The 13,336-nt window shown below is 37.1% G+C and overlaps 1 protein-coding gene across 5 annotated transcripts in view; it reads right to left on the bottom strand.

The window, feature by feature from the left end:
- Positions 1-566: 566 nt before the first annotated feature.
- Positions 567-13,336, bottom strand: part of PRMT8 (protein arginine methyltransferase 8) — a 57,877-nt gene continuing 45,107 nt past the window's right edge. For all 5 annotated transcript variants that reach the window (XM_071433047.1, XM_071433045.1, XM_071433044.1 and 2 more), the window contains exons 8-11: positions 10,841-10,956; positions 6,208-6,358; positions 3,822-3,943; positions 567-2,009 (exon numbers count right to left, since the gene is read on the bottom strand). In XM_071433047.1, coding sequence (XP_071289148.1) covers positions 1,926-2,009; positions 3,822-3,943; positions 6,208-6,358; positions 10,841-10,956 — 473 coding nt within the window. In that variant the 3' untranslated portion in view covers positions 567-1,925. The remainder of the gene's footprint in view (positions 2,010-3,821; positions 3,944-6,207; positions 6,359-10,840; positions 10,957-13,336) is intronic.

A 13,336-nucleotide genomic window follows, 5' to 3' on the forward strand; every position in this document is an offset into this window, starting at 1 on the left:
AAGTGGATGGTTTGAAATGCTTTCAAAGTATAATTTAGGCAAACAAAGTAAAAGTCTTTCCTCTTTCAGTAATAGTAATCTCGGTGATCAGTGGCAAAGAAGAATATGAAAACATTGTTTGAGTGGATTTTTATATAAATGGAGGGCCTGAGAAAAACTATGGTAGATTTCCTTACCTAAAATTCCTAGAATCACAGAAGTGTTACTAGAAGGGTACTTTTAGATGTTTTTTTTTCCAGTCCATTACTGAAAGAGTAGCTGAACTCATTCCCTGAAAATGACAGCAATATTTCACAGATAAGCTCAGTTTTGTAAGATAAGTTGTTCATCCTCAATCCAAAAATATGAAAGAAGCTTTAAAACAACGGTGATGAACTAAATTGCAAACAGTATCTTTTACTGCTGAATTACAGTTTAATTTCAGTCTACATAGATACCATTTGATAAAATCCCCAGATCATATTCTTAAAACCATAAGAAAATGGAGGCACTGTACAGTTTCTGTGGAGGGAAAATCAATAGAAACAGGTTTCTAAAAAGCGAGAAGTTGACAAATACTGGCAAAATACATCTTCAAGTATGCTTTATTTGCAGGTGATTAAAAATATTTTTAGGCAAAAAACTAGTCAATCTTATCCAGTACAAGATAGAACATGATTTAGTGCCCAATGCCAGACGGACCGGAAAATGTGTCGATAGGACTGGTGATGAATTACACATGATTAAATGGCCCACATTCATATAGTAAAAAGACCTGATACATACATATGAGGAATTATAAGCACTTAATATTTTAACAATAAGCAGGAGATTTGGTACAAAAAACAAGGGACTCAAGGGGACGGGAAAGCTACAGACATCTTAGTAATATCAGAAGCCATCGACATTTTTTTTTAAAGACATTAACTTGCTCCTGCAAATTACTGCACTCTTGATAATAGTATTTGCAATTTAAAACTTATCTAAAACATCACCAAAAGGTAACACGAATTCCTATTTTTTAAAAATTATTTTGTATTAAGAATTTTGCAAAGAACTGAAATATGGCATGGCCAAGAAGCATGAATTATCCACCATTTCAGAGACTTTGCATTCATCACATTTAAATACTAGGTGTCTGATTTCTGAAAGTCTCATGCAAAATCCAGCTATAAAAACTCACCACAGAATATTTTCAAGGATAAAAAGCTAATGTTTTTTAAAGCTCTGACAGACATCCAGTTGTGAAGGTGAATTTCAAAACTAATGGTCCACATTTTCAGAGGACATTCAAAAATATAGTTGTTGAACTTCCTGTAAATGCCCAGCTCTTATCTACACTTTGCATGGAATATTTACCAAAGCTATAACATTGGACAGTTAATGGAATATATCACTGCCTAGAGTAGCGCCAGAGGTAACATCAGTATCTCTCCATAACTGCGTAATGAGAATTAAATAATCACAAAACAAATTGCTATTATGAAATGACTTTTTTTTCCTCATGTACAATATATATATATTCATTTATATTGAATATAAGTCCAGTAATACTATCACAGTAATGTGCTGTAGTAGTCTTTCATAGTGAGAAAACTGCCCTAATCATCTTTAACATGCAAAGCTTGGAAGAACCAGAAATTCACAGTAAGTAATACAATTTGTATATGCATCTTCTGCCATCCTAAAGTTAACCAGAACACTCAAGACTGTTGCTTATTTTTTTTTCTATGTTTAACAAAAGCTACAGTTCTGTATACTGTACATTCACAGTGGGATCCCAGCCCCCTGTACTATCTGCAAGAAAGATCAGGTTACCACCCTCCATCAGAGTAAACATTCTAGTATTTAATATAATAATCTTGTGATCAGTTGTTCCTAGCTTGAAGCTCAGCAGTTCAAGACTTGATAAAATTCTCCTTTTCATCTCTCTGTGAGGTTTCTTGCTAACGCATTTTGTAGTCATTAGATACTGACATTTCACATAGCTGTCCTTTAAAATCCAAGTCTACTGTGAAATCCAGGTCACGCTGTAAAAAGATTTAAATGCAACATGTAAGTAAGACCATAAGTTTACTGTATTAATTCAGTTATCATTGCTTGGGTTGAAAAGACCAGCAGATTCAAGAGATTCCTGTGGTGGTTTCTAACTTCTGGTTTTAAATGGTGCTAACACTGAGAAAGCAGGCTGTAAGATGTTTAATAGCATTCACCATACAATCTGTGCTTAGGTCCTACTTCTATACTCTTCCTGAGGTGGATTTATTGTCCTGGTTACTTCCTGGTTCAGGAAGCTTCTGAAATGCTGTTATCATACGTATCCTATCAAAATTTTTATCTCCCATTGAGATGCTCTTAATTTAGGTTAAAGGGCTTCCCCACTAGGGGGTTGTTCCAGAATAGATCTAGTAAACTTCCCATTGTACAGTCATTATAATGACATGTCTTATAATGTCTTATAATGACACATTTTTAGGGAAGAGGCACTACACAGCCCTACAGAAAGAAGCTGTGTCTATGCAAGCTTTTGAAAACCTCCACGTTTCAGAGCAAAGCATCTGCAAATCCTTTTGAACCGAGGTGGTCTCTCTGTCTTATGACAACTATCAAGAGTGTTTTTATTTTAGCACCCAAATCTGCATTCAGGTGCTTACTGTTGTGTGAACAAATTTGAGATATTTTATTCATTTTTCCCCTCACTGAAAATTGATACATTCAAACCAAAAGAAAATATTCCAGTCCCCCTAGGACAACATAAGGGTGGGGAAACAGATTATTTTCCTCTTGCAGCAAGTAGCCTCAGGGATGAATGTGTTTGTTTTAATGCCAAGTTTATTTTGTGTTTATTTCTCCCTCTGTATCAACACTACCACATCTAATGTGTGTTTGGTATAAAAATGGAAAAGCAATGAAAAAGGGGAAGACAATGAAATGTTAAGATTTGTTGCAGTTAACAAATGCAGTTTTTCAACAATTACAACTGCATAGATGGATAACAGGTTATTGTAACTGCTGTTTACTGTAACAGAAAATGAAGAGATACTGCTGAAGATTTTTGGCAGACAATGGTCCAGTGTTTCTCCCAGAAGCCATAATTCTCATGTTTTGTTCTACCCAGCCATAGGTTGTCTAGCAGACTGTGTCTCACAGTCTCCTTACCGGTTAAAAAAAGCACAGAGGGATTCAGCCCATAGCAGGGAAACTGAGGAAGTTTTCAGCAGTCATGGTAGTGTGATATCCATCATGATTTAGCTTTAGTCTTAAATAAAGCATCTGTATTTTCTATGGAAAGGAACAATTTTTAAACAACCCTTTCACTCAATTAGTGAGTTCAAGTACATTCGATCAGTGAGTTCATACCAGCATTCCTCTGAAATGTGTTACTTAATTTCCTGTTGGACTGTCCTTGGGCACTGAGTGGCAAATCACTCAGTGCCCATAGATGTGGAACTGAAGTACTTACTCTTGATCACCCTGTGTTGGCAGAAGGGATCTTTCCACTGATTTCAGTGACACTGTGAAAAACCCCTTGCCTGCTTGCATCACAAAGTGTGACTAAAGCTGATTGCAGAGGGCAGCTGACTCAGTGATGTATCTGAATCCTTTCTCACTTTCCATGCTAGCCTGCTTGCAGGCTGACTCCTGTAACTTCTGATATTCTAAATCGTTAGCATGCTTTACCATTGCTGTCATCAGCTTTGGTGAGGCTGTGACTGGAGCTCTTCCTAATAAACATGAATGCCTTTAGCACGCTCATTGTTTTACTCCTACGCATTTTCTTTATTGCTGATCATACCTTGTGGTCAGTAGAGGTGGAATTAGGATCAGGGATGCTGACTTACCACATTTTTTGCATTTGGTTTCATGGATATAGTCCCATAGATTTCTTCTCCTCGTCTCACAGTTAAATAGTCCTCCAAGTAGAAGACAGTTTGCTTCCAGTGAGTATAAGGAGCATCAGGTGCTAAAAATATATATATGGGTATCACTTATTGAAATTTCTTAAATGCCTTGCAAATCAAATTATTACTTGGAAACAATTGGGAAAAATCCTTTCTTTTCATAGAATACTTTATGTACTATATTAGCAAATATGCTTTAGAACACAATTCTGTTGGCTGTCTGGGAGTTGTCTTCCAATTTTTACTGGAATGTGTGAGATGCGAATCACACCCAGCAAGAAAGATTCCACAAAAAGGGTTACAGGGCAGGATAGGCACATTTTTATGCTTTTCTTTCAACCCACACATGTTCAAATTGGGAAAATCTTTACCACTAAGTGCTTTGAATTTCAGAAATCAAAATTAGTTCAAAAAGTAATGATACAAAAGCATGAATGAAAGGTCCATCAAAAATTATTAATCACAGTGCTGCAGATGAAACATTTGACTAGTGATCCCAAATGAGCAAATTTTTTAGTTTCCAGGATAGAGTGGATGAAAGGGCATTTGCACCTCTTTTGGGATTATTAAAAGGCATTTTGAGCAATTTGCCAGAGATGGAAACTGGTCTAAATTAATTTCTAGTCTTGCTTAGCAGAATCACTTTGATGACCCTTTGCTATTTCAGGTTTTTAATTTACTTCTTTGGTTCTATTTCTGATTTAATTTCAATCTTTGAGCAGTGCCTAATGAACTGGTATTGGTCACTTTTTGTTCCTACCATTCTTGTAGTGAAGAGCATGTAGGAACCTAAGAATAGCTGTAGGAGCTCAAAGACTTCCTAACTTGGCAAAAAAAGCCTCTGATAAATTTATTTTTCTTCTATTTGTATCCCCCAGTCACATGAGGTCACTGTATGGTATCATTATTAAGACTTTAATAAAATAATGATTTTATTTCCTTTCAGCATCAATGTTTCAAAAAAATTACTTGGCTTTGAAAATTGTTTGTGACTGGGGAAATACTGATGCTTTTTTAAAAAACTGACAGGACAGGAATTTTTAACTCTTTTCTAAAATTCTAGAATCAGAAGACCTATACAAACCAACTTTTTTCAGAAACTGTGATGGAAAATTGGTATCATCGAAAGGAAAAGGATTTTACCAGATAAATTCTGTCTATGTGTCCAGACAGTTTTAATGACTGTTAATCCCAATTGTTAAATTAGATATCTTCTTGTAGGAGTTCTGATCCAGACTGTTTACCATTTGGACATGGCTGTGTAAAATTTCTAACTGAAAACATGTCAGACTAAAACGAAATTGAATTTATATTCTAAGTCATAACTGCTGCCTTGTGCACACCCACATAGTTGTGCACATTCCCTTGTGTAGGGCCATGTTCCCTAGAAAAGCCTCACATACCTAGAAACTTGTGCCCTAACAACAGGGGGGGTGTGTAATGCAGGCCCAGGTGTCCAAGTCCACCCCAAATTAAACACTTATTCATAATTTATAAAATACATATCAATGAAGCAGTGTTTTGACATGTCCTACAAACTGGTGAATTTTACTGAATTCGTGCAGCTTTGCCAACAGACACCAGCTGAGAATCTTTACCAGTCTTCTAGACAGTGGTGACCTTCAGCAGCAGATGGCCAAACAACCTTTTTATGGAGTAATTCTTCTGCACCTACCATATCATGATAAACTGAACAGAGGCAAAGAAACACTTCACCCTCCTGTCTACACAAAGGCTGTCTACAGGATGAGGTTTTTGCATTTATTGCAAGACTCTCTGCTTTATTCAGTCTGGTAAACCATGCCTTAAGGGAATGGAGTTATTCCTTTAAATATCTGCTCACCAAGGCAAGTTAGTGTTTCACATCTGGGTTGTTAGAGACAACTCACATAATCAGTTTGTGTCTTTTTATAGCTTGGAAAAAATGGTAGTTTTGTTCTAGGCTCTGGGGCGAGCTTTGTTGGGTTTTGGATTTGGGTAAAACTAGGATGCAGAGCTGCTATTTCTCTCTGAGCCGATAATTCTCTGTCTAATCTGAGAAACTTGACACAGGATTTAGATATAACTGGTGAGGGACATACATTCACAGGTCATAATTCCTGCTGAGCTCAAAGCTTGATAGCCATTGTGAAATTCTGCCTCTGTTTCCACAGAATTCCTATAAGTAGTTGTTCTTTCCCTATCCTGCTCACCTCCACCAAAATTACAATAATTTTTTTCACTGAAATTCAAATGTGGTGGTACATCAAACCTTCCTGTACCATCTAACCAGCAGCACTGATAGACTGATAGCAACAGATATGAAATTAAAAGAAATATAGATTACCTGTAGAAAATCCCATCTTCTTGTGGCACTTTGTAAATTCAATATTAAAATAGGTGACCAAGGCATGAATGTAATCATTGCGTTGAATTTGGAGGCAGAATGCAGAAGTAAATTCCAATTCTTCAGTCTTCACTGTATAAATATCTACTTCCTGTTTGGAGGAGAGAGAAATGACATTTACATGCAGATGTCTGTGACTCTCAGGTTAAGTGTTAAAATGAGGTACTTTAGTATTTCATTTAATGATCAGACACAAAGATGACTGGCAGCTTTTTAAAACTGTAAGAAGTCAGAGGTATATTCTAATATATCAAATAATGAGCAAATGAGGCAGTTATCTGACTAAGCTGACAGAGAGGACACTCACTGAAGAGCGTGTGTTCTTGGGAATGGCAGGGAGGGGCTGTAGGAGCTGGGGAAAATCAGGGTGAAAAGGTGCTCTGATAAATACAGGTAGATGTTGAAATGGATATATAAGTCCAGTTCAAGATCTTTTATCATCAGGGACTGTCAGCATGAGGAAAGATGCCAGAGTTGGGTTTTTAATAAAAATAACCTTATTTGTTTTTGCATCTCTGGAAAGGAAAGTGATTTGACAGTGTCAAGCAGTCAAAACATTTGAGGCACAAAAGGAGCCTTCTTTTTGATGGTGATGCTTTCTAGTTCTGTTTCAGGTAACTGATTTCAAACAGTGAGCACAGGGATCTTGCTCTTGAACAAGACAAACAAATTATGTCAATCATACTATGGCTTGATTGCAGTAGTTGGAAGGGACAATGTAGTCTTCAGGATTGCTTATTTCCATCAATATTTAAATCCCACTGTTCAAGGCTTAAACTGTGTTTTTCAGATGGATCTGATTTTCCCAGCTAGGTACTGCTTTTATCTAGGTTGTTTCCAAAAGTTATAGTGATGATAAGGAGGACGGTAAGTCTGAAGTACTATCTAATGCTGTGGGAAATGTATGCACTTTCTGGTACCTTCATTACTCATTCTCATTGCCCTGGTACCCTTATTGCTCACGCACACAAGGAAACAGAATTTTTGTAGGCAGAAATCCCAATTTTCTCTACCAGCTGAAGTCAGAAATTGTGTCTCTGACCTCACCAGCATTTCTTAGGACTTGCACTACAAGAATGGAGAGCAGAGTCTAGACTGCCCATTAGAGGGCTCTTTTAGCCTCTTTTACGGCGCATTAGAGGGCTCTTGTAGAAATTGCCTTCTGTAATCTAAGGTAGGACTGCAAAAAGAAACATGGAAAGATGCAGCCATATTTCAGTTACTGAGGTCTTTGCATGGACCACATATGTGTTTCTGAGACTTGGAAGACTTATAGGGAGATGATTTAAGCAAGCCATAGCTTTGGCCTGTCTGGTTAACATTATTGTTCAAGATCAACTTAACCATAATAAAAATTATTCTACTGCATTGCAACGACACCCTGAGGCATTAGTGTTTATCCTATGTGACCTATGCATATAACTGCATATGCAGTTTTTTTTAAACTGTCATTTAAAGCTGTGATAACCTTAAAATGTTTTTGGCTTTTCCCCCTCAAAAGAGGGTAAGAAAAAAGCATGGTAGGAATGAGAACTTCTGAGGTCTCCTGGCAGAGTTCCACAGCAGCCTGCAAAATTTGCTTTGCCAAGCTAAACTGGACTGGTGGGTGATAGCTGCAGACTTCTGTAATTTTTGGTGTCTTTTTAGTGATCTCACTGTGGGGAAATTGGGACTTAAGTGTAGTGGTGAGGCACTTAAAAGGGAGCTACCTTCCTCTCTCTGAGCTGTGTTTGCTGTGCAGGGTAAAGTGGAATCAAAAGCACTAGGAAATATTTTCATTAGAGAAGTCAGTAGAAATTTCTCCAAAACATTAAACAGATATCCTAAATAAACTGTTGGTCATTTCTTCAGTCCTTTTATTTTAGGACAGAAACATAGCTTTTATACAACACAAGGTAAGAGACATTTTTTATTAATTAATATAATTCTAAGAATGGCCAAGTCTGGTTTTGGTGATCTCCTTGAATTGTACTCTGGCAACCATACATTCTTATATAAAATGGCAACACTCATTACAGCTAACTGCACAGGAGACAAATGATAGAAACTGAAGTTAAGGTTGCTTCTAGAGTGCCATGGCACCTCTTTCCTGTTCTCCTTCCCAGACAGTCAGGTTACTCAGCTAGGACTTTGTGAGCATGGAAATAAGCTAAATGTGCAACTCTCGGTGGATGTCCAGGTTTGGTGGAGTTCTTTCATTTGTTTGTTTGTTCTTGGATCAGAGAAGAAAACACAACTGTTTTACTAAGTATGAAACAAACTTTTCCATATATTTGGGCAGTGTTACTGAAAGCAGTAGGCCCCCAGTAGGACCCTGTACACTTATTCCTGAGTTCACTTATTGATTCTGGTGGTTTGAAGATGCTTTGTTCTCACTACTCTCCCTGGCTGATTTGCTGTGGATGTTAAACACAGGACTCCTATTTGGCAGGACAATTCCTGTGTCCCTCAGATGTTTTTAAGAGATCATGCAAAAGAGAATGGCTCTCACAGCAGAGAGGAAGCTGCATTTCCTGCATGCACCACCCCTAGTGCACCTGTGGTCCAGTGCCTAAAGTTCCTTAAAGCATTCAGGACTTGAGTTACATCCACTTTCTGAGGAGTAAAAAAGAGGAAATTTTACTCAAGTCTCCAGCATGTCTGGGAAGTGCCATGGCTACACAGCATGCACAGTTGGTGTCTTATTTTGCTGATTTTGTAGAACCGTTCAGAGCATCTAAATTAAAATTGAATAATTGAAATAACTGCAGAAGCACAAGGCTCTGACTGGTCTCTGAGGAATGTATCTAGTGACTGGTCCATCCAATGACTAATGTAGAGAGAAAACCCAGACTCATCTGGTAGGCACCCTAAATTAGCTGGCTTTGGGTTGAATACAACCCTAAAAATCCCTCTGTGAATCTAATATGAACAAGCTGTGCTATCCAAAAGTGCTGTAATAAAACATTTGAATAATTAAACATTATGGCTTTGTTTATTCTTAAATGTTTTCTTAGGCTAATATTATTCTCTGAATTCACAAATATTTTCAGGAGGAAAGAAACGCATTTTATATAAATAAACCATGTGCAAAAATAAATTAAATTTAAAAATATATAACTACAGAGTCTGTTTTTCCTGCTCTCATATTGCTATCTTGAAGATAAATCTCCCTCCTTCATGCTTTTCATTGACAATTTCCTCTTTGCTTAGTGATCAGTTTGTGAGATTAGCGACTGATTCTGGAATGGAGGGTGGTTTGTGCTTGTGTACTTATTACCTGCTTTGCTCTCATGGTGCCTCTACATGGTACAGCACCATTCAGTTTATGGACAAAAGATGTCAAAACTAAATATAAAACCAGAATAGAAACACTTGGAAAATTGGTGTCTGTCATCTTAAACGGACTTACTTTCAAAGACCTTCTAAATAAAGTGTTGGATCTGCACTTCAATTAAGGGCGTGCAGCTTTTTATTCCAGAGCAGCTAACCCATTTTTCTCCCTGATCTTTTTCTCTCTGGACATATTTCATAGAGTCTAAATAGCTGTTTCTTTTGTGTGTGCTGCAATTGTAAATCGCTCTGGTTGAGGCTGTTTTCAGGCACAGCCATCTTGTGTTCCCCTCAGTGCAGATGGACTGTGCATGCATCCGTACTCATGCAGAGCTTCTGCTTCTGTTCCTTTTTGCTGCTTTCAGTAAAGGCTTTGCAGACTGGAGGCATGGCTTTCCCTTTGCATATGGGAATAGTTAATGCTGTGTTTTTCACTGGCAAAAAGTGAAAGGGAAAAGATAGAACTGATTCTTTGGGATAAATGAGCTCTTGGATTCATGGACCTGGTACTACCAGTGCTATTGATGCAGACAGCCTTGTTCAGGAAAGTTGTTCCACATGAGGATTCCTTCACCTGAAGAGAATTTTAGAGCTTTCAAGTGTTCCTGCAGGCAGTTCCTTCATTGTTAACATGATCTTGTGAACAGGGTTTAGTGACCTCTCTGTCTCATGTAGAGCAGGGTACCGGTTAAAACTGGGTGCAGATGTTGGGGCTGAGAGAGAATTCTATATAAGGCTAAGAATTAGGAAGTTAGAGAAATAAATTGAGTTCCAATTCTGATCACATGTTCTGCACTTAATTATTTCATCATCAATTCAGAACTGATGCTTAAGACTTTCTTACTGCAAACAGAATCATTTACCCCTTCTCCTCAGCAGTGCTCAATTGGTAATTTCCAACCTCTATTTACTAAAAGGCAGGGCAATTCAAATTCATATCTAAATATACCGTGTCTCTCTTCATCCAGTATTTGCACATGTAAAATTTGTAAGACACAAAGAGCATCTTGCTTTTGGGAATTCCATAAGAAATCAAGGTATCAGTGTTCATGCTCAGGTCATGTGACAATATTGAGCATGTGAAACATGCAAGAACTGGCTAATCTAAAACTGCACAATTTTCCTTCATAGTGTGGTAGCATTCTGCAATGATGCCTTCTGCAGCTGCTTCAAAGCAAGCAAAACATTAGTAGCAGGTCCCAAAAGAACCCTGAAGTTAGGTGTAAACAGTCACAGTGAGGTATATTCAGAATTACCAAACCTTTATTAAGCAGGCGTTGGTCACCACTTGCTTTGGATCTACTATGTCCACCAAGGGCTCCTTCATGGCAACATCCCTAATACAGGTCATGTCAAAGCCGTACACATTCTCCCACCCTGTCAGTGCAAATGGATTTGTCAAAGTTAGCAGCAATAATAGAAAATATTTTTTTTTGCTTCTCACAAAGCATTTTTCTTTTGAAAGAATTGCTACCATCCCCTAATTTTCAGATGTCTCCTTCAGCTCTTTGCTCCCTGCCCCAGCTGTCTATGTCATCATTGCTATTTTACAGATAATGCAGTTCTGGCAAAATAAGCCCTCAATGTACATCTTTGAACAAGTGGCCCTTATTTTTTGGTGTCTCCAAAACTGTTTTATATGAGATTTGTCAATGATTTTTGTGGCTTTAGACACTTGTGATTGTTGCCCAAAATCATCTGATACCAGGCTGAGTGTTGGGGGTTTTTTTGTTGTTGTTGGTTTTTTTTTTTTTTTCTCATAGATTGCCACTCAATTGGCAGTTTACATGGTCTTTTGATTATTTTAGTAGTTTTAGTTTCAGCAATTAAATTACTGGCAGGAGTAGAATTGCAGGTGTGTTTCAATAGTTGGGACTCCAGGTTTAAATCTGCACATATCTTATGACAGAAAAGCAAAACGTTCACTTTGAAAAGATTTAAAAGCCATGCCAATCCTCTATATTTGAATTGTTCTTCTGAGTGTTCTTATAGATGCTTCTTATCATGTTGAGGATTTTTTGCACAAAATGAAAACATTGAAAAATGAAGAAGTACACCAGCTTTGCTTTTAACTTTGCTTAACAAAGTGAAAACAAGAACCGTCAAACAAGTGAAATCTTTGTCTTCTGAAGCATGTAAGTCAAGGTCCATTCAGTGCTTCATCTCAAAATCTAAACTGAATTCCATGAGTGTTTTTATAAATGGTTTGAGCAAAAAACAAAGTAAACAGATAAACACATTTGTGAGCATGTTTAAAGTGTCTCATTTTTTTCAGAGCATAGCATTTGAGCTGGGGTTTCCAGAGGAGTATGACAGAAAATGTCATGTGATATAAAAATCTGCATATTCCTAAATTGGAAAAACATGGACATGAATGATTCTTTGATATCTCTTTATTATCTCTTTATTGGGTTGTGAATTTCTCAACATTTCAGGGGAGCTGAAACTTTTGTTTCAGGCATCATGAGTGTGTGAGAACTTCAGATTACATTTTAAAAAGTCATATATTTTTATGTGATTACTCAAAAAAGATTAACTAGGAAACCCTGAAGAAACAATGTATTAATTCTTTATTTATTATTGAGGCATCTATAATTTACTGCACATCAGCCCACATGGGATACCTTTGAAATATGTGGCCCAATCTGTCTTAGGGAGAGAGCTGTCACAGGAGGTAAAAAATAAAATTATATGTTTTACATTTTGCAGTAAATCAGAGTAATTGACTGTAGTAGTACTCTCTGGCATTAATCTTCAGTTAGAAAAATCAGAAGTTAGATTTTTTTAGAAACCTCATATTGCGTTATTTCTTTATCAATATAATGATTCTTGAACGCTCTTTAAAATGCTCAAGTCTGCATCTCATATGAAGACAAGACTCTATCCACCTTAAGAGAGAAAAAGATGAAAAATTGAAACGTAAGGAGACACCATCGAGGACTTATAAATGGAAAGGAGAGGCAAGATGGTGGTGCAGATAGTGGGACAGAAATAACTGCAGACACAGAGGTATATAAGGTAAGGGGGGGAAGGGAAATCAGGAGTGAAATCAGAAAGTAAGGTGTCTTAAAGGAAAACAACATTTTAGAAGAGGAAAAACTGACTGCACATTTTTTCACATGGCTCAAAATGAAACAATTTGAAAACAGATGTATTGTCTGTGAGAAAAGAAAAATATCAAAGTCTAGAAATGAAGACGTTCAAAAGCAAAATGAAAGATTTTAGGCCAAAATGGCTCTGATTCCTTTACAGAATGGATGCCTCATACATCCATTTGAATCTGTACATTTTGCAAGGAGTTTAACTGTCAAGGTCATCACATAGCTGAGGAGGAAAATCTAGGCTGTGCTTGAGGGGGAGATATAACCCTTCCTGGCACCTACAGAGACTTCTTGTCACTGCCCCACTGTACTTGGCTCGCTCTTGACCCAAAATAGCAATTTTGACCAACTGGCAGTTCTGTGTATTAGCACTGAATTTGATTATAGAAACACCAAGCCTCTTTTCTGGGAGGAGGTGAGAGTCAAGGAATGAGGAGTTAGGCATTTTTATTTAAAGGTTGTCTGAACCCACTAATTTAACCCAAATTTTCACATGTAACTTTGGTTAATAAATCTGCTTAGGAATTTTGTGGTTATTTTTTTCCCATAATGGAAAATACCTTTAAGTGAAACTGCTCAGCTTTGAAAAATAAATAAAATCAAGAAATGTTGAAAGGAAAAGAAGAATGAAATAATGTAAAACTTGTTCATTTGAT

This window comes from Agelaius tricolor, unplaced genomic scaffold (genome assembly GCF_023055355.1).
Source record: "Agelaius tricolor isolate 1412-34295 unplaced genomic scaffold, bAgeTri1.0.p SCAF_9, whole genome shotgun sequence".
Lineage (NCBI taxonomy): Eukaryota > Metazoa > Chordata > Aves > Passeriformes > Icteridae > Agelaius > Agelaius tricolor.